Source organism: Chaetodon auriga, chromosome 8 (genome assembly GCF_051107435.1).
Source record: "Chaetodon auriga isolate fChaAug3 chromosome 8, fChaAug3.hap1, whole genome shotgun sequence".
NCBI lineage: Eukaryota > Metazoa > Chordata > Actinopteri > Chaetodontiformes > Chaetodontidae > Chaetodon > Chaetodon auriga.
Genome location: NC_135081.1, coordinates 7312457 through 7340268, shown reverse-complemented (window position 1 = coordinate 7340268; position 27812 = coordinate 7312457). Strand labels below are relative to the sequence as shown.

General features: G+C 44.2%; 1 protein-coding gene across 27 annotated transcripts in view; it reads right to left on the bottom strand.

Moving 5' to 3' along the window:
- The window catches only part of rims2a (regulating synaptic membrane exocytosis 2a), a 135088-nt gene that overhangs the window by 62109 nt on the left and 45167 nt on the right, over positions 1-27812 (bottom strand). For all 27 annotated transcript variants that reach the window (XM_076736991.1, XM_076736964.1, XM_076736967.1 and 24 more), the window contains one exon: positions 3852-4801. In XM_076736991.1, coding sequence (XP_076593106.1) covers positions 3852-4801 — 950 coding nt within the window. The remainder of the gene's footprint in view (positions 1-3851; positions 4802-27812) is intronic.

The following is a 27812-nucleotide window of genomic DNA, read 5'->3' as shown; positions in this document are numbered from 1 at the left end:
CCCAGCGAGGCACTGTGTGGTTTTTCAGGGAGCAGGAAACTCATCACGGCCATAAATTGTGAACATCAGCAGTCTACGCCCAGCCCTGCCGTTTCGCCCCGGCTCCGAAGCCCCACAAAGTGCTGATTCAGGGTGAAGGCAGAGCACAGGCAGTGGCGGAGTTCACCACCAGCAGGCTCTCCATCACTTTGACAGCTCAATAAAAACCAGTGTAAACTATTAATTGGATCATTAATTATTGATGCTGTTTTTACTACAATCCAAGGGGCCAGAGCAGAAAAGAGGCAGGGGTGAGACTGTGTATGTTTAAACATAGTCACCATGCTCTGTGATACAGCATCACATTTAAGCCCTGGTGGAAGCAGATCCTAAAACATGAACTTATACTCTAAAACAAAAGGCCTTACTAACTTCTCTTACTAAGCACAAAACTCGTTGCTCATTAAGGTATAAAAGCATTTATTAATAAGAATATTTTTCTAATATTCAGCTTGAGAGCACAAACCTCAAACAGACTTACTGAGGTGCAAAAACTGATCCCAAAAACCATTAATGAGAATGTAACTTAGGCTGTCACTACATAATGTCCACCTCTCTGCTGTAGTTAGCCAGCCAGCCTGTCCTTTTCTGTCTGTTCGGCACTATTATGAGGCTGCATGTCAGGGGAATCAATAAAGAGGAAAACACTGGGAGAGGACCATCGTGATAAATCAGTCTCCAGCGCTCGCAGGCACGAGCCAGGCCCATTACAGCTGGCACACCCTCTCTCCTCCAGTCTCCTCCCCCCCTCGGTCTCCCCTCCCTCTCATCCCATCAAGCCCACCTCCCTCCTCAGCAGTTCCCTCGAGGTATCAGAGATTTGAGAGCACGACATGCGCCCTGCTTGCCCTGCTGCTACACACCCATCTCCTGACCCAGTCAAGCTGAGTGCACAAACCCCAAGACGCTGATGGGCCGCATATGGCCAAAAGGTGCTTTCTGCCCTCTTTTTCATCTCTCTCCCGCTCCGGCCTCACATGCAATTACAGTTGATGTTCTTTGCTTAGCTGCCCTTGCTTTTTTTTTTTTTCTCCATTTCTCACTCCTGGTGAGGGTAAACGCTCTCTACAGCAGCTAATCAAAGAGCGTTTGGTCTGCATGTTATAGTACATGCAGAGAGATTCCTTTCTTTGATTGGCTCAGCTTTTTAGACTTGATCATGATTGGTATCTTTTTGGGGAGCATTTAAAACACCTGTGTAAAGTGGTTCAGCTGCCATTTCTACAGTCATGCTAAATTTGTCCCATTTGTAAACTCTACGTGCTGTCCATACTGTTTGTTCTTGATGGCATTTATCATTTTTCTGAGTGAAGACCTGACTGTGTTTTATATGGTTTTTATTGATCATATGAATTCACTGCAGAATGTCACATGTCCATATCTGGGGCCTACAGTTTGGATCCCCTCTCTGCTCTCTATTACATAATTAAGTCTGTCAGTTACTCTGACAGAGTGCAAACAAGGACACTGACTTAAAATATATGGTTCAATTCTACTGAACCATTCATCAGACTCCTTGCATGCACCATATCACAGCAGCCTTAATTAATTAAGTCATAAATTAATGAAACTGCCAATTCTACCTAAATAAAGACCAAAGATAGCTCCTCATAATCAGCTGTCCGAGGATGTTCTGCAGCGAGTATGGAAAGTTATACTTATTCAGGTGAACAGTTCAGCTCTTTGTTTTTCACCTCTCTCCTACGCAGGCTGACCTGTGGAGGAGGCAGACAGAAGCAGACACAAACAACAGTAACTCTAGCCCTCAAAACAGCCTGCTTTTCTCCCTATTTTTGAAACATGGCTACCTGGATACCTGGAAACTCCCACATCAATAATGTAGAGCCGAAGCTGGGCTGCTTCCTTCAGTAGGGAGAACAGTTACATAACAGAGCAGACCAACTGAATTCCTCCCTTCTCCTCTAGTTTAAACATTTCGAGCATGTGGCAGGCGCTTTGGTCCAGCGCTACCGATAAAGGCGAACTCTGCTACTGTACTCCTCCTGCTTGCTATCTTTTATTTTTCCATTTGTCAACTGTGCCTCCTTCTTTCTTTGTGTTCAGTGCTTTTAACATTTCTAAGGTAAAGGCCTCCGTAATTACAGGTTTGACAACAAAATCAATTTGCAATTACGACAACTGTCAACCAGGTGGAGCAGTCAAGAGGCTAACAGCCTAAACAATTGCTTTTGATGTTGATTCTATGCAAAGTGGCATTTAATTCAGTCACTCTGACTGTTTGCTTGCCAGTGTGTGTTTATAGACTTGGACAAGTGCGCTTGTGTCTCCAAGCAGGTAGGACATTTGCCACGAGCGATCCGATGTCCATTTCTATTTTCCTGTTGTAGTTAAGCAGCAGGACAGGTCAGACTGAGCCAATACCCAGCATGCCACTTCAATTAGGTACACTGCAGAGAACTACATATATATATACACAACAGCAGAACACGCAGTACCCTGTTTATGGGTTAATAAGTCCAGAGCGGACACAGGACATATCCTTGTTATCATTCACCCCTAACCACCGTCAGTTTTTGCTCCCTGCTCCACCCGACTGAGCCATAGTCCTGTTGGCACTTTGCAATGGGCCACTGTACAAAGAATGACATCATCATGGGTGGTAACTAAACAGTATGGAAGTAAAGAAGTCGAGACTAACAGAGAGCGTACATAAAATCACCCTCTGCTTTTTAATTACCTTTTTTCTAATATCATCCATCCATTCATGTGGAGCAGTGATGGCATAAAACTACTCAATAAAATACATTGCAATTGTTATTAACTCAAGTCAGCGTGTTTCACTAGACACCCACACCCAAGCCCTCCGCCTGCTTCCCCCTGTCTGTCAGTTATGTAACACTGCCCATCAGAACAGACTGCTTGTGTGAAACAGTTGTGGTAGGACATGGCAAAGTGTGCCATGAGGTGACAGCAAAAGGAGAAGGTCTCGAGAGCAAAACCTTTATATTCACTCTAGTCGCAGCCACACACATGAACACGCATCCACACTGAAACATATCTGACAGGCTCATGAGTGCACAGGCCTCCTCCTCAAAGGCACAAGAGCTGTTAGAGTAGATTCATAGAAAACACACATAAAACACTGTGGTGCTTTGCACATATGTAAGGCTCATTGTTTTTGTTTTTTAAAGATCTGGAATGAAAAAGTTGGGATTTTAGAAAAGAAGCAGATCATTTAAAGCACACACCTCAAAAGCTGTTGTGTTTCCTGCTGAAATGATTCACTGTTCGCCACAGTTTACGATAAAGACAGCATGGTTAAGAAGTGCGAAGCTCAGAAAACAGAAACTGAAGAGAAAAATGTAGAGTACATACAAATGAGGCTAATTATGCAAAAATATTTAACTGCAAATGTTACAAAGTGCTTGCACTAAATCAGAGTCATCATGATGGATCATTTTCTGATCAGATGTTTTTAACAGATTCTCACTTGTTTTTCAAAAATAAAAAAAAGTTTTCTCAAAAACAATGAGCCATACACATACAAATACACATACAAACATATAAAGTACATATAGAGACTGTAGACTGGGGAACTGGAACATAGTATTTGACTGAACACCTGCAATCAATATCAACATGAGACAGCAACAATAGTTAAGTTACAGTTAAATGAAATCTGTCTTTCCTAACAACAACATGATGTCAGTAGAGGGCTTTACAATTGCATGAAAAAGTATCTGAGAAATGAGCATTTGTATGAAGTAACAGTAAATAAAGCCATTTATACACAGAGAAAGTAGCAGAAAGTGAGTAGACTGAGTGAGTCTGTTGGTGTGCGTCGCCCCTACCTTTCTCACTGACTGACTCACTCTCTATCTCCACGTCCTCACAGCTGGTGTACTCCGGTGTGGTGGCCAGCTCCTCCTCCGAGCTGCTCAGCGACACCTGCCGCATCTTTCCTCCCTTTTTGGTTTTGTGGGGCTTGGGGGGTGGCGGGCGCACCGACTCTGACTGGTCCGAGCTGAGAGAGTCGTTCCTCAACATGGTCTCCATCTTCTCCCTCTTGGTCTTGCGGACGGCCGAACTGGGGTCCAAATGGTGTTGCTGCCTCCTCATGGGATCCCCGCCTACACCCAGGTCACCTCTCCGCAGATCCCCTGATCGGTCACCCAGCACGGGGCTACGGTGCGGCGTCGGGGGGCTGTGGTTGGAGGTCCTGTGGCCTCCGAGGCCTGGACCCATGGGCCCAGGGGAGGAGCGGTCGACAGAGTACGAGCGCTGTCCCACCATGGGCGGCCGGCGCTCAGTGAGATGCTGACGGGACAGGCGGATGGGGCCCGGGTCATCCTGCTCCGTGTAAGCCAGGGAGACATCACTATGGCGGCGCTCGTGCCTCAGGCGTCCCACTTCAGCGTGCATCCTCATCTGCTCCTCGTAGGGCTGTGGCTTAACAGGATAGCGTGCCAGGTTGGGGTCGCTGCGATAGCGCGCCTGGAATTCCTCCTGCCGCTGCCGCTGGAGGTCATACTCACTGGGAGGTCCATCTAGCTCCTGGTCCAGCGGGTATTCCTGGGAGTGCCAGCGTCCGGGGCCCCGCCGGTCCCGGTAGCCCATCCGTGACGCATCCATATCTGGGTACATGTGTGGGCCCCGCGGAGCCCGCCGAGGGTCCCCATCTCCATAGTCAGACGGTGATCTGGGCATGCCGCCGTCCGTCGGGGCATACTGTGAGTGGTCGCCCCCCTCCCTTTGGTCGTATTTTTGGTTTGGATCCCTGGATGCAGATGGGCTTCGTTTCCTGTAGATCAAAGAGAGGAGAACAAAAGAGTGGAGTTTAGTCTGTGGCTGGTCCACTTTGAACTGGATGTTCTCTGATTCTTGGAAAATACAACATATATCCAGGCTTATTTCTGAGCCTGATAAAAAAACCATGCGTGCGAAAGATCTGGGGCTTGCGTGTGCATGTTGACACTGCTTAATTAAATTTCCAGTGAGCATACAGTGTGTCTGCCTGTGTGCAGGTGGAAATGTTAGGTATCAGTCAGGCATTAGCCTCAAAGGGCTTCGTCACACATCTCTGTTGAGGCTGAAGCCTTCAGTCTGTAGTCTCTAGCTTCACTTGACTTTGCCCTGCACTGCGTGGGCTTCAGTCCCTGTCAAAACCTGATGAAAGCCTGCTCCGTCTCTGTCACACACACACACACACACACACACACACACAGAAAGAGAGAGGGAAATGGGACTAAGCAGCAGGATGCAGCACCACTCCCTCTTCTCACTGCAATAGACTGTATGTGCTCTATAAGATGGCTGACTAATGCTCTCATTTTAGCACGTTTTGCATGCAGTTAGTTGACATTTTACCTTGTTAGATTTGACAGAAAATATGCGCAAAGAAAAACATACGTCTTGAGCTGGCCCAATTAAACAGTAACACAGATATCTTTGCAACCTGCATTCTCCAATTGCACGCAAAAACCAGGAATTCATGTTAAAAAATGATGCGGTTAAAATCCTGTTTTGATTATTTACTTTGATTCAGAATCTGGCACGCTTCACATAGACAGTGCTGTATCTAATATTTGACTGTTTTAGTGCCACAGGCAATCTTTCATTTTCATTTTGATAGCAGCTGATTACTTTGTTGATATAGGTGCTTAAATCATCATCATTTGCAATGCATTATAAACAACAGGATGACACAAGAATAACAACACAGCCTCCCTGGATATGACCTGTTTGTATTTCCAAATGAATGTGACTGTGCGTGTGTATGTGTGTGTGCGCAAGGGGACAGTGTGCTGAGAATAGTGCATTGATAAATGATTCAGAGTTTCACATATTACATCTGTGTGTACTGTACAATGTATAACCTCAGGGGAGGGTGCCCGTTAATTTAGCTCACCACCTTTTTCCCTCTGGTGAAAACGTCTTATGTCACTCAGAACTTGGGTGTACACTAATATCATAACATCATTAAACTCAGCTCAAACACTGTCTGAAATCATGTGTCCTGGTCTTGATAAAATGTGTTTAAATTTGTTAAAAGACTCAAATGAAGTAAGATCTTGAAAGAAGCACAGTGATGAAATTATGTGAAAATAACTTGCTAAGATGGATATTTCCAAGTATGGTTACCGTCAGGAGCCTCACATCTGTAAAATTAGTTATCAATCATTTTATCATTGTCCGACTGTCAGAAAGGAAACCAGCCAGGAAGTGGATGAAAAGCCTAGCGGAGGCTAACTGTGCATTAATGCATTTATTCTTTTTGCTGAGAATCAATTATTCATAAGCCACTTTTCCCCTACATTTCTTCCACTTTTCCTCCAAAATAATAATGACATTTTGGTAAGGAAAAAGCTCTGTGAAGCATCCCTTTAATTTTGTACGTGACAACTTTCCATAAATTTCAAAGGGCTTCATAAATCACTGCTGCCAGCCTTGCTCACTGGCCAAGGTAAGGGGTCCGCACGTCTGATTGGCTGATTCACTGAACCACAGAGGAGGTTTGGTCTCTGCCTACTGGTTCACAGACCATTCGGCTTAGTCTGAGCATAATGAATGTACGGGACAAAAGATAGCAGCGCTGTGCTGAGGCACATGTGGGAAAGATGCTTTTTGTCTTCTCTGTGTTGAATTTCTATTTTGAACACTACACAGTCTTACTAAAGCGAAGTGCCAGATTTAAGGAGGGACAGAAGGATGTATGAGCACTGTGGATAGTTCATGACCTACTGTGCAGTTAAAATATGGGCTATTAGAGTGGGGCAGTAGTAAGTAGTAGCAGGTTGAACAATAGTGTGGTACAAATTGTGTATTCTAGCAACGCTAGTACATAAAAACAAGATATATGAGCAGAGAGGACATAATAACATAATTGTATGGTTCATTTTCAGGAAAATCCCAAAATACCAGACAGCAAAATTCCTCCAGATTTAATGGTTGACTGAATTAGTTAATGATCATCTTTAAAGCTGCACTATTTCTAAAATTCAACAGCAAATCCAATCCTGATCAAACGACTGTGTTTACATTAAAGGGATTACAAGTTGTGATGAGAGTATATCACCTAACTGCAGTTCCCCTCGGCGCTACAGCACATTTTATACCTGAACACGTCTTTTAGCTCAATGTTTTGTTGATGGCCCACAACTTTACTGTTTGATTCACTCTCACTGGTCTCGTCAGTGTAAGTTTCAGCAGCAGCTGGCAGCTGTTTGCAGCCAAAAAGCTCTGATAAACCCACTGGACACGACAGCACCAAAAGGCAGAAAAAGTTAGCAACTAGCTTGTGAATACATTGGAGCTTTTTGCAGCTTAAGAGACAGATATTCATTCAGACGTTTGTGGAGACCGACTTCAAACTTCTTGGACTGAAAACATGACTCCATCTGAATGCTAATGTTGCGTCGTGTCTGTTGGATTACTCAGTTTATAAAATGATAATATGTCAGTGTTTTGTTTATATCTTGTTTTGCTGCTTCCAAATGGCCAATGAATGCTCCTTTAAATGACACATAGATGTTTTTCATATTAAAACTATTAGGGATATTTTAATATCACAATTGAATCCAAATGATTCTGTGTAATGTGAAAAGCCTGCTAGTACTACTGATACTCAGAATTAATATCTTAGTGCGGTTCTATGCAGTTTTCAGCCAATTATCAATCATTCTATCAGCATGGCAGTGGTTCTGATGGATGTGTAGGCAACATGAGGGAAGAAGCAGTAGTTTGTAGTTTACTTTCTTCTCTTCAGTGGTCAAAAGCTTTCAATACAGCTTTGATAAGTGTGAGCATTTTAAACAGAAATAATAACAGTATTTAGATTTGCCATTGTAAATCCCTGGTAGAGGGAATATTTTTCCAAAGAAAAAATAACACATGATGTGTTATCCTGAAGTGTTATCCTCTTAATTTCTGAGAGGACAGGCTGCCACCTACTACATTACTTCATCAACAGCAAATCCAAGATAAGAGATGGACAGTATTAGCCGCAAACTTGTTGACTTTCGGTTAGAGTGATTTCTTGGAAATGGAGTACAAAAAAAAACATCTTAGCACAGTGACGCAGTGGGAACATGCACACAACAAAAACAAGACTAATGGGCTTTAATGAACACATCCTTATTTACAACAAAGGCCCAGAGAATGTCTCTGTGTTGCAGCTAGCTCTCACGAGTGACTCTCCTTCCTGCTTCAGATCCAAACAAATGCTTCCAATCACCTTAGCATCACAAGACAGCCTCAGATACGGCTGGGGAAACGCATGAGGCTTGCTGCATTATTCATGAGCTGCTCCTGGATACTAACTGAGCAGCATTTCATTCACAAATCCAAAGTGAAGCGGCAGCAGAAATTATATGCTGGCGTAGGGGACAGGCGGCGTCACTTGGATGGGAGAAAATGTGGAGTGGGGGATGAAGGAGTGTGTGACGAGCATGAGAAACATCTCTTTATAGTCCCTCCATGACGACGGAGGGAGGTGTTATGTGCGCGCATGAGTATGGGTGCATGCGTTCACTTGTGCATGCCTCCATATTTGCAGCTGTGTGTGTGCTTTATGTGTGCTGCACTGGCTGCCAAAGAAATGCTTCACTTTGACTCTCAGCATGTCCTCAGGGCTTCAGGCTAATGTCCCCTCTGGGACGGCGTCTTGAAACCCTACACCCCGAACACACACATTCACATAGAACATGTGCATAGCAACTACAACAAACATTAACCAGCTGCCCTTTGATGGGCTCTAACTCATCGTGACACAAGTATCACATTTCCCTGCTCCCTTTTAGCCTTGTACGTCCTTCCTGTCCAAACAGAGAAATGTCCATGGCAGCTAGCAAGCAAGCTAACAACGACACTCCGCTCCATCAGCATCTGCATCATGATGCTAACTCTGTCAGCCCTAAACCAGCCTCAGTAAGTATAACAGAGCGGTGGCGCAGCACTAAATTTTGTGCTGTGCATTATTCCCCCACTGCTCCAGCTGCCACTGCTACTGTAATAGCCTCTCTGCAGATACCTCTGAGCTCTCCACAGCTCTGCCACAACACACTCTGCTGATCTTAGATTTGCATTGCATCCTCAGTGACACAGACAGAGACGGGGAGGGGAGAGACAAAACGTGAGAAGGGAAAGGGGAGAGATCGTCGACAATGTATGTGAATTAGAACGAGCAGGGAAAAATAAACCGTGAAAGTTGCCGGTTCTAGCCGAACATGCAGCTGGTGTGCATGGTGCATTCAGCCACGCTTGTCAGGCTCAAGCATGAAGCGGCAGGATGGGACACCGAGGGATCGTGATGTCTGTGATGCTGCACAGAAGCCTGGCTACTGCAACGATTGAGTCACGACCGCACAGTGACGTGCTCCCTCCATCACATACCCTTATATAGCAAGATGCGTGTGTAATGCTAACGTGGAGATGGCTTGAGCTGCAGCACAGGCAGCGTGGTGTGCAGCAGATCAAACAGCAGTGAATCATCACAACAGGCCGATAATAGAGAGGTATGTTTATCGTCTGCATGGAGCAGTGTGGAAACACAGGCAAGAGCCACTGCACCGCTCTGCACATGCCTGTTTTGGGAATAATAGCAGCCCTCATTGCTGCCGTTGTCCTATTCTGGGTTGTCTATAGAAATCCTCTGCTGTGACAGTGTAGGAAGTACGAGGCCTCATTCAGCTGCCGACAAGGACGGTGATGAAAATAAGATTCAGTTCAGAGGGGGTAACTGTGGACTCACTGCATGACTTGAAGGACTTTTACAAGGGAAAGGGAGGGATTCACACACCCATGACACTGATAGCACGGCTGTGATTTTTGATGTCCGAGTAAGAAAAAGCATCACGGGTTGACATGTAAAGTAAAGGAGTGTACAAAGCACGTCTGTGTTGAGAGGGGTAAAGCTTCTCGCATTGTAAATCAGAACACAGGCGTCCACGTGTAAGCATGGCTTTTGTTTTTGCTTTCAACACAGCCTTATACACCTCCACTGCTCTAAAGGTAATTCCAATATTATAATCATCTTTTCAAAGTACACTCTCCTTATCAAAAGCAGCATAATGTATCAAATCCATGGCTCACAAAAATCATGGGATTACACTATGGCCCTGAAAGATTAAAAAGTGTGACCCTAAGAGATTAGAAGTGACCCGACATGCTCACCATGATAAAACCTTTATATGCTGTTATTTTCTGCAACACGACACAAAAACCAATTGGTGAAGTTCCCCATTACACACCGGCGTAACGAGAACTGGGTCTGTCTGTGGCGAGGTTTTCCCGCTCTGCCTCATCAGATGTGTTCCCACTCTGACCTAGTGACGGGATCCGATCAGAAACATCCACAGCCGGAGCCCAGTTCCCAGGCTGCAAATGGACTAGATTGTCTAACTGTGTCATTCTCTCAGTCTCTGTGTGTTTATGGGTGTGTAACACCGCCTCAGCTCTACGATGAAAGGCCTGAGATCAAGCAGGAAGCCCCTGTGGTCACAAATCATTAACACTTGATGTGGGTTTACGATAAAAAAAAAAAGGGAGGGTTATCATACATACATTTAGTCAGAGCATCTGCAACACACAGGCTAGTGATCAATTTACTGTGCAGTGAAAACGCCTCAGCCTTTAGACTCAAAAGCCACGATCTTTACGGCATACTGGCATACTGGATACTCACTAAAATAAGAATCTTTTGCTCAAAACTGGGACCAAGATTATTTATCACATTATTTATGCAACTAGAGTTAAAAATAAGTTTAAATGAACTTGAACACAACAAAAAAGTGCCTTCACTTTCATATTGCACTGAATGAAACAACACTCAGTATAAACAAATAATAGTGCCACATACTGTAGACAAAATGCAGCTATATTACAGTTCCAGCGTGACTGTGAAGCAAAAAGGTTCCACTTGCTCTCTAGTTGGGAAGCTGGACACAGACATTCAGCATGTTCCAAACAAACACCTGTGATTGGTCAAACAGTTTACAGATTTACTGCACCAGAGCAGACGCTCCACATGCAAAGCATCACAACCAAGCATAATTAATTGTGGAAGCCAAAATTGTGATTGTGATTATATGATTAATTTTGCCTCCATATCTCATTCTGTCTCTCTCTCCCTTCCCCTCCTCTCACAGCCACTGTCATGACAAAGATAGGATTTAAAGACATTTAAAAAATAGCAAGAGAGAGAGTTTGGCCTTTTCTTGAAGAATTCCACAGTTAGTGAATTAGACAATGTGGGCTTTTGGCACCACACCCATTTTCCCAGAGGTTATGCTGATATTCCATTTAAAACCAGCGAAATGCCACAAGCGTAACGATCAATAATTGAAAGACAATGAGGAGTGATGAACCTTTCACAGCCGTTGCCGGTTTCATGCTCTCGGCTGCATGCGTCGGCACCTCGGCGCGTGTGCACGCTGACACACACTTGCTCAGCCTCTCACCACAATACCTTTGTTTGGCATTTCATAGATCTTAGCCGCGGCTTTAACCTTTTGCGATGCTGTAAAAACTAAGATGCCATGATGAGGCCGCTGCTCTCTAATCCTGCTGTGACAATTTCCCCAAGGCAAAGAAAACTACTGTTGCAGTGTCGTTTAGAATTAACTGCAGATGTTCGAGCAAAAAAAAAAAAAAAGATTGACTGTACTGTACAAATGCACAATCTACTGTACATGCAAGCTGCCTTTCATTCTGCCTGATAACGCCTTATAGACATGTGATATATCAACTGCTAATTACAATTATCTACAGGACACACACCTTCCATGTGTAATGTTCGCATGTTCATAATAATAATATCTAAACACACTGCATTATCATATATTTTTCAGACACACTGTTTCTAACAATGTAAATTATGAGACATAATCAGCCTTACTGAGAGTAACTGTCCGATCCTGGGATGTAGCTCAGCTCAAATCTCTGCCTGGCTGCTCCACGCAAACACATGGCCTCCTGTCTACAAACCGTTCACGAAAGCAGTTCAGTCCAATCCAAACTACCTGGCACCAGGGCTGGCTCGCAGCCTACGACCAGGCCCTTGTTGTTTTTCCAGTCCTCTCTTCTCCAGCACTAAAAATGCCCTTGTTTTATTTCTAGAGGGCTATGGATGATCTTCACGCGGCAGCGGTAAACGTAGTCCAGCAGCAGCGCTCTCCGGACTGAGTGTGTGACACCAGCTCTGTCTGCTCTGCCTCTGCCGCTGCTGAAGAAACATGTTAAATAAGAAAGCCAAAAGCAATCAAGGTGAAAATGCAACGCTGCCCCCGTGGGGATTGTGCCACATCTACTTTGCGGATAATGGAGAGAAGTCAAATGAGAACAAATGAGTGGCGCCGTGCTGCAGATCTCTCCGCTTAGAGGGAATCTGGCCCACTAATGACAACAATACATCCTGGAATGGTCTCTATTGAAATGAGATAACCAGAAAGAAAGCAAGAGCAGAAGAAAAACAAGCTGAATGTGCGTGTCTCAACTGAGAGCAATCAGAGAAGAAGAGATGAGAGGAGGAAAAACGCCTCGAACGGTCCATTTACAGATGCAGCGTCACTCTCCTTCCAAGACTTGCTCAGCCAGCTGCTGTGTATGTGGGATGCCCCGCGGAGTAAAAGAAAGACATCCAGTGCCCCCCGTTACCTAGTACAACTAAGGCAGGTTAAAATCCCGCAGCAACCTGACAGTTTAGCTGCAATTCCTCATATCCAAACACATCACAGCATCAGCATGACCTGCTTTGTTTCTGATGCTCTTCTGTGAACACAATGCCCCGTCACGCTGCTGGATATGGATAGATGGCACAGTTTATGACCCTGCTGCAAAGGCTTCTGGGTGCCTAAATGCAAGCTGATGTTTTGGTTTAATTCCCCCATCATCATGTGATCGCTACGATTGGCTGGAGGTCAAGCAGCGACCCCGTCCAACCCGCCGGCCGCTCAGTCCTCTGCCTGGGAAAGGATTACATTCCTTGGTTGATTACTAGCAGACATCTATCACCAATCGCAAGCAGGGCAGGTCCCAGCTAATCTCATTCAGCCCGAGGTCTTATGAACCTTAAACTGAACAAAATACATGGTTTATGTATTTTCGTTTTATCTACAGGGTGGATTTTCAGGCATCAAATCAAATACAGAGGAGTGAGAGAGAAAGAGAGAGAGGGAGGGATAGAGAGGGAGACAGAGAGAGATTTCACTACCCCATAATATCTGTGCATTATAAAAGGGATCAAAGACTTTTTTTTCCTGGTTCTGCACTATGATGACGTAGCTGGTTTTCAGTGACCTGGTTCGATAAGTCTGCTCGGTGCATGTGTGTGGGCGGGTGGGTGTATTGCAACTGGCTGTATCTGGGCATTGTCAAAGTCTTTCCTCCTGCCTCTCTCTCTTCACTCTTCTTCATTCTCTTCTCACCACTTTTCACATCTGTCACCATGTTTCTCCAATTGCTTTTCCCTCCTTCGTTCCTCCCTCCTCACCCCGGCCCTCCCATGAGACGGGCTCTGAGTTGGACTGATGATACGCTACTAGAGTGTCTTGTGTTTGTGATGGCGCTGGTGACAGCTGAGTGACGGGGGTGTGGAATCAGGGAGGGCAGGTGGAGAATGGGTTATTGACACAGCGTTTCCCAGGATGGAGGTTCAAGGGAGGGGAAATGGAAAAGGACCTTTTTTATCACCACAGAGTCAGGGATGGGGCCAGTCTGCAGAACCTTAAGTAGCCTTGAGTGGTGTCTGCATCTGACTGTCACTCTGAGAGACAAGAAGACAACTTCAGTCCATCGGTGATGACACGGCGAGCCTGAGAACGACTAGTAAAGTTTGAATGCTATATATACTGCTGCATTTTTGCATTTTTAGTTTTAAATACAGCTGAATTTCCAATAAATGTCATGTACTGCAACAGAACATTTTCCCTTCAGCCTCGCTGGCACCGTGCTGACCAGTCAAGCTAAAATCAGTTTAAATCTATGCATTTCAGAAAGTGTGAAAAGTCAAACAATTCTTGTTCTGCGCTGGAATAAAATCTCCCTTGGTGCTTTCAAGTGGTGCTCCTGCTTCACTCCTTTAGTACGCCTTGTCCTGTGAAGATTTTGTTCTGTATTTTCACTCCTGCACATCAGATCTACTTAAGAGCTCACCCTTGATGCTGACACTGTTCAGGTACATCTGCTTCTACTGCTTCAAGAAGCATCTCAATGATGTAAATGGAAAAGGGCTGTAAGAGAAGAGATGGACCGGTAACTTGTAGGAGAGCAGATACTTGAAGACTGGATTAGGAAGAGCTATACACACCACAGTAAAGTTATCCAACAGCTTTCATACCAAATCTCTCTTCTATGTAAAATGCACCCAACCACCAGTCCATCTTGGCTTGTTTGCTTATAGTAATTATATTAATGTCTAAAATAATATGCCAGTTTGTTGATACTGAAATTCGACGGGAATCAGTGACCGCTTGATGCTGAGCTACATACATCTTGAGGTGGGTCCGATTAGAACAAAAAAAGGCGAGTGTAAACGGAACAAAGAAGCATTACAGACGGACTGAAAGGCCAGGACGGAAATGGGGATGTGGTTTGAAATGCACTCTAGCCAGATGTGTGTATGTGTGAGGGAGCAGCGTGACTGACAGCCCATGAAGACGAGCAAACCTTTTGTCTCACTTATGTGAGTCATGTGTTAGTTTACAGATTGCTACCTAGCATTTGAGATTAAGTCCACAAGCACTTACAACTGCTTTAGCAGCTAAGTTACAACTGTATAATTTATTCCTCCTACAGCATTTTTGGCAGTAACCAAACAGCTTCAGGTGCGATACCTCCACCGTCTGGACTGTAGTAGGGCTGACCTGATTTGCACACAGCCTGGGAAAACCAAGATGGACTCTAATCAGATTTATGATCTGGCTAACAGTTGGCTTAGAGTGAAAGAAAGTGGATTCCATCACATCTGGATTTTATCTGGTTATGAGACACTTGCTAAGACAAGTTTAAACCGGTCACCTTTGTTGCTGCTCATGCATCACACAGTTAAGGTGGAGAATGTAAAATCACATCTTGACACTTTATAATGTAAGAATCCACCTGATGCTCTTTATCCATGATAACTAAAGTTGCCCTTCGTAGTTACAACATTCAAACCTGTGGCCTCATGGTCTCAAGACAACTTTTCAAACACCAGGACATGTGTATTAATACACTGCCGAAATGTTCCCAAAAATGTAAATAACACGATGATTATGCTACAGAAGAAATAAAATAAATGAAAATGGCTAAAGCACAGAGACAAGACAATGTTTTACTAAAATTAAACTTACCACAGATATGTCAGATTTTCTCTTTATAAAAAAGAATGAATAAATGATAAGGCATACACACGTACACAGCCTGATGCAGCCCAGTTTCATTCACAGTAACAGATGGCAGCCACTCCCTCACATAGTGTCCCTACGCTGTGGAAAGTTTTGTGTGAAGCAAGTGGACACAAAGTCATGCAGCCCCACATTTATCAGTTCAGCTGACAGTGTCTGCAGCTCTGTGAGTGTATTCACTAATTGGCTCCAAGAAAACAGACTCCATTCTCCTGTCTAAGATCAGACCAACCGGTGCCTTCTGTGTTCATGTTTATAATCTGTATGGTTCATACATCTTCCGCACTGCACCGCCTGTTAGGTCTCCTTTTTAAGAAGAGGCACCGCTAGCACTCTATGTAGGCCAAGCCCCAACAGAATATGCCATTAAGATTAGCTACAAGTCAGGACTGCTACGCTGCTGCTTGCTTCTCCCCTCCCTACAGTGAAAGGTTAGAGAAGCAGAGCATGTGCACATTTTTTTTTATCATACTGCGAAGAACACCGAGTGAAGCACAAAAAAAAAAATGCACACCATGGTTGGAATTTAATAAAGCAAACACCTCTGTGGAGCAGACAAACAGCCAGACAGTTCACTGGAGCAGCACAGGAGTTCTGTCTGTAATTACGCTTAGCGACTTCAGCTTGAGTTGAACAGAGTACACTATCATACAGAAAACTGTTGCAGGGTGGGGTGGGGGTGTCCTCTGGAGGGCCTGTAAGTAATCAACACCACAACACTGATGGGTAATTAAGATTTTTCAAGGACTTGAACATGTGAGAAAATACACATGACTGGCACTCATCCATGACCAGACCTTACTGCTACATCACCACATGAAAGGCGTCATCATCCCGGTCGCCCCTTCTAAAGAAACCACATAACACCCTGTTGGCAACATATGGCAAACAAGAACTGGCTTTCGCTCTGAATAAGAGACAGTTTCACTTCTATTGGGTCTACAGGCCCTATTCACAGACGACATTTTGACATGTCACACTAGGAACAGCACAGGCAGTGCTCAAAATTAAGTTTTTGACACATCTGCCAAGGGGTGAGATGACAAAATCCACTGGCCAGGCATATTTTTTACTGGCCAAAATGTGTGCATATTGGGTATGACTTCAATGAATGACTTTAGTAAGTGCTGTAAACCAACTTGAAAATTATCACAGAGGTACTTGTGGACCTGTTGTACAAGAATATGGTTCAGTTTGCTGAAAACAATTTGCTAAGATATTTTTTACAGAACTTTTAAAATCTGCCTATGTACAAATGAATGATGAATGATTTGATTTTCACATCTAATTATTAAAAATGCTGTAACGACAAAGCAATAGACGTAGGCCTATGTAAGTCAGAGAAATATGAGAAAAAAATCATAACTTTCCAGTTTTAAACAACCTTCATGGCCCTTTGAGTGAAGATTCCTGTGTTTATGAGGCGCTCTTGAATGCACCATGAATGGTCCGCGCCCAAGCCCTTTGCCATACAAAGCCATCTAGATTTCAGTTTATGAGGTGCATCTGAATAGACCATGTCCATGTGTGTGTGTGTGCCTGTGTCAAACTTCAGACAGCACTCCTGTAAATGTTGCCAGGAGCAGTAGAAACTCAGCATGTTTTTTTTTTGTTTGTTTGTTTTTTTACATGACTATTTTTTTTTACAGACATTTACATTTACAGTTCTGTTGCGATAGCCTTCCCAGATTTACTTGCCAAATGGAAAATCTACACACATGGTGTTGGTGCTTGGCAGGTGTTCATATCAGACCCTGAGCACAGGTGTACATAATAAAATGAATGATGGCTGACTTCCATTTAGCTGCTTCATTTCATGGTCCTGGTATGGTGCATGCTGGCTCACTGGCATACTGTCATGGCTTGCTGGAAAACACAAATAGAACTGAGCCGATGTTAATGTTGTTAGTGACATTAGTAATACACCCATCAGTCATGTCGTGGTGTATTCAAACACACTGGATCGCACTCTGCTACATCACTGGAGGTCATCAAAAATACGATGAGGGGATTTTTATGCTAGACTCCAAAATAGCACTCATGTATCACCCTGCTGTTAAATCACACATGCAGGTATAATTAAGGTGTCATAAACTGAGTAAACAATAGCATGCAACTATTCACAGTCTCACACTATCATCCCCGTACACAAACACATTACAAGGACTTTCCGGCTTAGCATGAAGGAATATCCCTCCTTTCCTGCCAGCTGCCGTGCTGTAGCATGTTGACTGCTCAGTGCTTGTCAGTCATTGTTCATTTTCACAAAGTGCTCTGTGTAGAGAACATTTGAGATTTGTCGAGCTATTCATAACCCTGCAAATTCTATTGTAACCAGACACTGGGCTGTATCTCTGCACTGAGAAAAAATGTCTTAAGAACCATGGTCTCCCCATCTCTTTCTATCTGACATACAAGTAATTGAACACACACACACACACACACACACACACATACACCCTCTGTCTCTCTCTCTCTCCACACATGAATTTCTTCTTGGTTCTGCTAAGTATGCATTTTTCATTCCAGTGAGCAAGCTGCATTCGAAATCAAAGGCAGTGATGCTGTGTGGCTGTCTGGCTATACAGAAAGTGAGGAGGTAATGAAAAAAGCTGAGGGGTGAGTCAGAGGATGCTTTAATAATCCTTGCTGCCCAAAATAACATCTCTGGGGCAGGACGGACTGAAGACCCTCTTGGGAAACCAGCGGCGGTCCGGGCTGGCACGGACTCGTCGCGTCGGTCGCTCCATTTCCCCACACATACACTTACCCCTCTCTTTCTTTTTTCTCCCAACTCCTCTGAGTCTATTATTGTCAACAGATAAGACTGCAGCAGCACAGCACGACGCGGCAGACAGCCAAGCCCTCCCTGTTCCGAATATACGACAACACTAAGCAGGGCTGAGGGGTGTGTACATGGGGAACAAGCGAGCTGCAGGAAGTGTGATCCAGTCGGTGGGAAGAAGGAGTGTGAGGTCTATTCACAGGTGAACAATGCGTCTTTGGTTATTGTCCAATCATCGCTGACAAATGGTGATGGGGTCCAGGCTATATAGCTCTTCATGATGGGTTCAAGGTTGGGCCTCCATTGTCCCATACAACACTTTTCCATGGCTGTCCCCACAGTGTTCTGTGGCGTGTGAACAAGTGGAGGGAGAAAAGGATCTGGTCATCTACTGTTACCAATGGCAATCTAATATTTCTTCCGAAAACCTCTGGACCCGCTTGACATTCTCAAATTCCACCTGATCCCATTCCTGCTCACAGCATTTATCTTTTTAGAGCAGAAAGCTGCAGTATGCTCCTACCAAATCTGGACTGCATGGTCCCCTTTAAAAACATATTAAAGTTAGCAGCCTGATTTTAATGAATCTGCGTGTCACCATAATGTTACGTGAATGAAAAGATTTTACCCTGTGTGCAGTGGCTTAAAACAGGACTTCAGACTCTACGCTGTCATGCTTGGTTAGCATGCTAACATTCCACATGTAAGGATGCTAACCTTAGCACTAATCTCATATTGGCATGCTAATATTATCATTCATCTGAAAGTATGGCTGAGGTGAACAATCATTAGAGGTAAAGGTATTCTTCCATTAGCATCTTCACCTGCTGTGGCATTACTATAAAAGTCCAGGATCACTTCAGTCCTCAGGCTGCATCCTCAGAGGACATTTTTATTTTATTTCATGGCAACTCATACAATAGTCCTCATGATATTTCACTCTGGACCAACGTGTTGGACCAACAGACCTGCTGAGGCTGCCATCTGTACAGCCTAGAAATATACATAAGGAGCTACTTTCCCTCAGTTTACAACTCATACATTCAGAGCTGACACCCCTACTACACACCAGAGTATTAAATTCAATGAGCCTAGAGTAACAGCACTGTTGAGTCAGAGGAAAAAGTCACATTCAAAACTCTGTAGAGAAGCTTCCCACACACTGCTTGGTCACTTTCAAGATGTAACTGTTGTACAGTGCTAGACTTTGGCTGGAGTGAACGTGTTAATTTCTGATGAAAGAACTCCAGAGATTAAAGTCCATTCATGCTCAAACCATTTCTTGGCATATTATAAAGCCAGAGTGGGCTGGAGAGTTAAAAGCTGGACAATGCTAAAATGCTATCAGGTTATGCTAAATACCCTAATGTGACAAAAATCTAACAGAAGGGGATCCAACTTTGCAACTGATGTAGTAGTTTACTAACAACACAATGAACAGTGAAGCAAAATTCCAACAGTGACAAGCTTAAGTATTTTATGAGAGCGTTCATACTCGGTGGCAGAGGAAACACTGAATTTTAAGTACCGCAATTACACAACGAAGAGAAAACACAAGGAAAACATGAGGGAGCCCCCTGACTGCAGCAATTCCATTTAAACGTGCCTTTGCTCCACAGCAGTACACACGGCACATTGCCTCTGGCAATCCAGCACAGTTCACGATTATCACCACGGCAGCTATTTTTAGCACATCATTTATAAATTAATAATAATATAACAGATTATTGTAGTAAAAGCTCCGTGTGAGTGGTGGGGAGGGGGGGGCACTACACGCCTTTTTCGAACCAGTTTCAAGACCGTGAAGTCAGCCTTCTGCAAAAATGAGATGATTCAGTGTAGAAATGTCAGTGTTTTTAAGCCACAGATGTGTGATCACATGTAGTATGCTTCATCCTTATCGCCTCTTTCTTTGCTACAAACTGGTCAGCTGCTTGGATGATGCTTGTCACTGTGTCCTACTGTCAATGGGAAAGACAGAGATTGGCAGAGAAAGGAGGCATAAGCACTCTCCCATTACATCCATAGGGAAGGGAACCCACAGCAGCCAAGTTACGCCGATGCATCTCTGCGGCTGGGCCCTGGGCATAATCAAATCAGGGTGCATACTACTTACAGTATCACTCACTGATTAACAAACTCTGACTGCAAGGTAACTGACAGCAACGCACAGCAGCCTTCGTATCATAACACCAGCTTTGAAAATCTCTATCCTGCTTTATCAGGCATGCAAATTCAACACTGTATACAAAGTAGATTAGTGCTGAACAATCACTCCTTAATGGTCTCATTTGGAAAGATTCAAATTTTGCTCTCTCTAACTGAGCAGCAAAAGACATAATTTAAGCTAACAGCTGCAAAAAGTACCAAACTTTTGTTTAGACAGTAAGTGAGAGACACAGGTGTACTCCTGAAGTGTGCCAAGTTAGGCATACAATATTTGAGAAAGTGCAGGAAAGCAGAATAATGGGAGTCGTGTGCGATGGTTTCCACCGGAGCAACCACATTAGATGATCTCTTGATCCTGATCTGGGACTATAGCTAGCAAAACATATTGAAGTATTTTCTTGTCAAAATGCTCTTTATTTCAGTGCATTTTTCAAATTAATAAACTGCTGTTCCCCCCATCTTCTCTATTCCAGTTTGGTTGCCTTTCCCCTAAAGTCTCTCTTAAGTTGAATTCAAACAGATCGGCTGCTGGAAGGCTTGCCTGGAGGCAGACAGGAAGCAGTGCATAATGGGAAGACGGTGCCTCCCTTCTGAAACATTTTTCTTGTCTGAGAGATGTCACTACACACACACACACACACACACACACACACACACACACACACACACACACACATCAAGATCAAAGAAACATTGTGCGGCTCGGCTAAGTACAAGGACTGAAGAGTTTGGAAAAGCCAACAAGGAAATAGATATGGAAGATACTTGTCCTCCAATTACTTCCTACAAGTTTTAGCACATAATGAGATGTCACAAAATAGATTTTAATGGCCATTTTAATGCTTACTTCATTAAAGCCACCCTGTCGCTGCACCCCCAAAAAATATTGGTTTGGAAAATCCAATCACACTATTAATGCAGGATAGGAGCAGTTCAAGAACTGTCAGGAAGAGAGGAATTCATCAAAGCAATTACAGGGCACTTAAAAAAAATGGCTCTACAACATCCACTTGTGTGCAAAAATACTGCTTACTTATTCCATTTCTTCCCCAACTGCAACACGACCTATTGAACTTTTTCCCAGATATTTAAAAATGTGAGCTTTGTGACAAAGTTTCGCCTTTCCTCTCCGTCTGATGAAAAAGCCACTTGCTGTGTCCCTGTATGCTCAGCAGAAAGACCTTTTCTCCTGCGCTCAATGGCATTGACAAGCCAACGTCTCAATCGATGAACCCACGGTCAGACCTTTGCAGAGTGAGCCCCAGACCAAAGGGCTGTGTGGGTTAATTGTAATTGCATAGGACAGCGTCTGTAACACATGCCCCAAGCCAGGGAGCTGAACAGGCCAGAGGCGCCCTGGTCTGAGAAAACGTTTAATCTGCGGCAGCCATTCACTTCCATTCACTTCAACCAGGAATGTGAGGCGATGGCAAACCTCATTCTTATTTCCTGAATCACGTTTACCCATCTTTTGAGATGTATCACCACTCATCTATGCTATGTACATCTGAGATCTTTGGGTCCTTTGTTCCCATTTTGATGTACCACTGCACCAAAATCCCCAAACTTTAGTTACAGTTGTACAAATGAGAGCAGAAGTGTGGTGAGGCAGACGAGGGAGGAGGAACGCTATACAACTCAGTAAGCAAAGAGGACTGTCAATGGTTTTCGAGTAGGATCAAGAGAGACATATGAATAAATGGAAGGAAGCCCGGCTCTTGAAAAAAGAAAAACCTTCAAAGTCAGCTTCTTTCCTCTCCCTAGCCACCCCTGGAGATCAGATCAACTACTATCCTAAAATCTAATGAACTAGTAAACACTGAGAATTAAATGAATATTACATGGGGTTTCATTAATGCCAGCCAGCAGACTCCAAAAATAATGAAGGCAAGAAGCGGAGGCGGGAGGAGACAGTTACTGGAGCTGCTTCTTCTCTGTGTTTACTCAGCATCTGCCTGCCAGAGAAGGAGGCTTTTGATCACTCCTCGGCTGGGTTCTCCTCTCCGCAGCATGGCAGGAGAAGCCCAGGGAGGCCGCCGAGCACCGCCAGGGCCGGCTCATTTGCAACACAAATGAACTGAGCTAATTGTACACATGCGGGGAGACGGGGGAGCCGCACACACGGTGCAATGTTTGCAAAATATGGAAATAATTAATCTCATTGAGCTTGTGAAATACCATCAGTGTTGCAAAAGAGGATTTGAGCACGGGCCGGGGATGAGACGGATGATGATAGCAATGGGCTGGATAGACGCAGATGTTTAGATTAAGCTTTTTCATTATTGCTTTATCACACAGCTTCTTCAAGTGTATTTTTGGTAATTGAATAAATTGGAGCATGAAATAGATTTGGATTTGGGGCACAGCAACAGGATTACGTGTAAAGCAGTCTCTTACCCATTCATGAAACAATGCATGCAGATATTATGCTATCAGGTCAATTGTGCATTGGGTATGTTGAGTGGAAATAGTAATGGGAGAATCACTATGTTACTAAAACAGGTTCCTAGAGCATAATCGCTACATATATAGACTACTAAGTAATAGTGGATTTAAAATGGATTCTGTATACAAAGAAAATGCTTAATATAAACTGACTCTCAGTGTAGTTTTAAAGGACCAGTGTGTAAGATTTTGGGAGATTTCTAGGCAGAATATCGCAGAAATTGAATATAACAGACATAATTATGTTTTCATCAGAGTATAATCACTTGAAAATAAGACTTATTGCGTTTTCATTACCTTAGAATGAGCTCTTTATATGTAGAGTCAGCCCCATGTTTTACAGTAGTCAAGAACAGACAAACAAAACACTGGCTCCAGAAACCGCAGGTAAGGGAGGGGTGAGGCAAGGGCTATACAGTTGATTGCAACCTCATCGTTAGATGCCAATAAATCCTACACATCGGTCCGGTAGTTGTGTCATGTGGACTTAGCTGCACTGAATAACAGGGATTTAGCGAAGAAAGTCCACCTCTTGACCTTCCAAAGGTCTGACCTTATAAGCCTCTTTAATCAATAAATCAAATGTAAAACAAGAATGATGATGCTGTGAAGTACCATTAGCAGGAGAGAGCCTTAGCTTTCAATTAGCAACTCCACTGACCATCAAGGCCAGAGGAGGATTTGTGGAATAATAAATGTATATACGCTGCCACTGCGATCCTACATCGACAGTGAGCTACTACAGCAACAGCAGTCAAATTTAACCCCTCCAAAGTGTTAAATGGTTACTGACATTGACAAATAGCATCACACATCAAGGCATATGGTTGAAAGAAAAGCACTATCCATGCGGCGTATGCAGTTTCTCTTCCCTCTCTTGGCTATTTAAAAACAAGATGACATCAGACATCTGTTCAGGAGCAGAAAAAAAGAGGCTTTTTAAGAGGAAAAAAGACCTCCTGGGGACCGGGCTTCAAACCCATGAACATACAAGTGCCGCCACATGCACTCTCACAAAGAAACACAAGGACACACATGCACCGAGAGAAGGGCTGACTCTCACGTTTATGCCACTCAGTAGCCTCCTCTTTAGTCCATCAGTGAGTGGAGGGAGGAGGAAGTTCAGGACCTGGGGCAGAACTGGGAGCAGCCTCTAATGCTGAACTGAAACATAGTTTTACGGGGAGTACACTGTGCGTACTGTAACTCAGCCATTAATGACATGTTAAGGCCGAGGGTCACACACAAACAAATGCACGTGCACACACCTATTCAGCCTTTGAGGGAATCAGTCTCGCTGCATGAGCATGAAAAGAGGCCAGATGTCAGCGCTCTGCACAGGCCGGCGTTTCTGTTGGAAAAGTACTCCATCTTCCCTCTGTTGCTCCCTGACTCTTTCTGTACCTTCCTCATCCTGTTTCATTGCTGAGGACCGGCTGGCCAGTTGAACCTATACATAACGTACATCTTAGTGGGCGACATCACATGTACCTCTGGCCATGGGACCACGCTGTAACAACCTGTAACCAAACCTCGGCAAATGCAATTTCACCTCCCTCTCTGGGCAACAGCATTAGCAGCAGTGGCAGCAGGCCTGGGGCTGGGGACATTAGCCTGATGCTTATCTGGCTACACTGCTAGCTACCGCTTCTCTCTCTCTGTCCCTCTCTGTTTCTTTCTTCCTCTCTCGCTCTCCGCCTGATGCTGAGATATGATTTGGTGAAAGCAGAGGGGAGTCGAGCATATCGATTCAGCCTCTACCGCTGTCTCTCTCGCACTATTCATCCCGTTTTCCTCTGCACTGCTATCATTCCGACTCTCTCCACTTCATCTATCTCTCTCTATCCACTTCTTTTCTTTCTCTCTCCTGCGTGCAATCATAATAACCCCTCTCTTAGACGCCCAGGCAATAAACCAGGGCCTCCCTTCTTTCTGCGCACATCTCCCTTGGCGAGGACAAAACCAATAAAGGGCCGGCTTAATTACAGCTGCTGAGTGCCGCCAACACCCGGGTACAACACTGTGGGGCTGAGGGTGGGCTGAGTGTGGGCGAGCTGTGACGGGATGTTAGGGGGGCGGGGACTGAAGGTTGCTTTAGAACTACTGAGGATACAGTTTGAGTCTCAGTCTGACTCCCACACCTAAACCCTCAGGGCGCTACTTTATAGTACTCACAGTGATGAAAAAAAGAGGTGATGGTTGCCGAGAGGCTGGCTGGGAGAATGTGGGTAGGGTTTGCCTTCAGCAAGGCATGTAACTCCCAGTAGCTCCAGTGGAAGAGCTCAGTCAGCTTGATTTTGCATCGGCAAGGCGTTAATGTGTTGCGGTGGGAGTGTAAAGTGGGGCGGTGCTGGAAAACAAAATCTACAACTTACACTGACTACAGCAGAGTAAGAACAGGGGATAGGTTAATGTTATATATACTACAATGTGACCAATGATACACCAAGGTGGATGCACCCCCAAATCAACACAAGTGTCCAGGACTGTGAAGAGCCAAGGGAGGGACTGCTGGGGATCCATGTCCTTGTCTCTTGTTTCTAGGTCTGCAGCCTGTCTACTCCTCCTCCCCTCCCTTCTTCCTCCTACCCCTTTCCTCTTATTTTCCTCCTCTCCTTTCCCCCAGTTCTGTCACATCAACATGAATGTGGGGCTCCAGGGGTTCAGAGTCCCACAAGCTGCAGCCTGCTATGTCTTCCTCGTCTACAGCTCTGTCACCATGGTGACTGATGCCTGGGTGTTCCTGTCTCCTCCTGGTACTTTCTGTTTCCTCTCTCCGGTTTCTCTCCTTACTTTGTCTCTCCAATGAGCTCCTCTCACCTCACATCCACGAATGTCTGTTATCAATACAATGCAGGCTGACTGCAAGGGTGGAAACTGTGTGTCGTCTATGTTATGTGCATGGCAGACTGGAGCCAATGGTTAATGAGGCTACTCAAAGACTTTAGGTTGAATAATCATGTCATTTTCATGTCATTCTCAAATTCCTTTTTTGAGCAGTGCAAATAAAAAGATGTCTGACTGTCACAGGTGATGTCATTTCTTCATTATGTCTTGACTATGTTCTTTGAATATTATCTACTTTTAATTGGTCTGTTTATGTGTTTGTCCTCTTATGTTTGTTTTCCCTTTCTTTGTCTTGGGCCCCTCTTGTGAAAGAGACCTTGATATCAATCTGACTACTATCATTAAATAAAGTTATCAATGTAAAATTGGAAATTGCATATGCCTCTCTCTGTGTGCTTAATCCATTTGCTCCAGAGTATGATTTGGTGCAAAACATGCAGGACTGGGATTTACACATCAATTAGACCTGAACCAAAACAGACGAGTATGGAAACAAGTGTCCGGTGTGATCAGACGATGTCCACACCTGAGATGCCTCTAGTGAGCGCAGCATCAGATGTAGCTGAAGCTGAAGCCTTTAATATTCCTAGCGAACACTCCAATCAGCTGCCTTTAAACATCACAGCAGCTGGTTTGGAAAGCAAGTTATTTTGGCTGCTAGAACTCAAAAAGCTACATGTCTGTTATGTAACACTGTTCTGCTGGCAGGCAATGAAAGGATGCCCACTGCACTTACAAACACACACTGTTTAACTAGCCCAATCGAGGACAGGTACAGACAAATTAGCTGCTATAGATGCAGTGCTGAAAAGCAACTCCTGCAACCTTTTCTGTGCTGTATATGCATTTACATTCTCTCTGCCTAATGGGAGGAAGTAAAGTCGTCTCGTGCAAAACCACTAAGATGCTCAAGGGGTCACTAATTCAAGTTTCAAATTCAGCTTTAACTGCATCAGTCATTCTCTATATATGGTATTTGGTGATTAACTCTCAGATAATGCAGATAATGCATGTTTTTAAGTACAAATGTGTCCGTAATTGTATACAGCAGACTGAAAATTGTTAACGTGTCAGAGCAGACAACGCCTGTATATACAGAAGGCAGTTAAATAAAATGGTGTCTCACAGATCAGAATAGGATTTGAGATGAAAATCTACAATACAGCAAATCAAAAGTGACTTGCTCCATCCTCCTTTTTTTTTTTTTTTTTACTACACCTTATATAATTTTGTGAGAAATAACATCCCTGGTTCCATGCCTTCCACAGTCCTTTTAATCAGATTCTGCCATCGTCAGGATTAACAGACAGGGAGGATACATCATCATTTCCATTGATCAAACATTACACCTCATCACTATGGCAACCACAGCGCTGGAGGGGACAAGTGAGAAGATGGGTATGGGTGTGGGAGGGGGAGAAAGCCGGGGGGTTTCCACTTCAGAGGAACCTTTAGTGTGGAACTGACGGCGGTGCAAACAAGTTGGTGTTCCTCGTATCTGTGACCGTACACTTTGTACGGCACAAATAAGCTATAACATTCACAAGTGCACAGCTGCAGATACGCTGTCACTGCAGGAGGACAATATATGAGAGCGTGAGACGAAGTAAACAGCTGTGAGAACGAGGATGACTCACTAAAATCACACCCAAGATTGTGCGGCCCGTTTGGAATCATTAAACAGCAGCAATTTGGGTTTTATTTAACATGCTGGATTTGAAAGACAGTGCTACTTGCATCTATGCATCTATCTATTGCATCTATGCAGAAAAGCAAATGTAGATATTCATATCCCACGTACACTATCACACACTTTGCAAAAGGCACATCTGGGAAAAGACTATATGATGTGTACCACAAACTCAGTAACATCCCCTCTGTGTCTGACAACAGACACACTTTGGTATCAGGCATTTCAGGGAAGCAAGCACAAAGAGCTGCCATAGTGTGTGTGTGTGTGTGTGTGGGGGGGGGGGGGGTGCAGTTTAAATGTAGTGACCACTCAATTCAAAACCATTCAGGCCTTCTAAGAACAGATCCCCACACCCCATTAGGACCTCTGCTGACGCACACATGCATAATACATGGAGGCTGGATCTAAAAGCATACAGCCCATTAGCAGCCCTGGCCTGGACAAGAAACAGAGAGAGGGAGAAAAACAGACTCACACACAAAAAACCCTGATC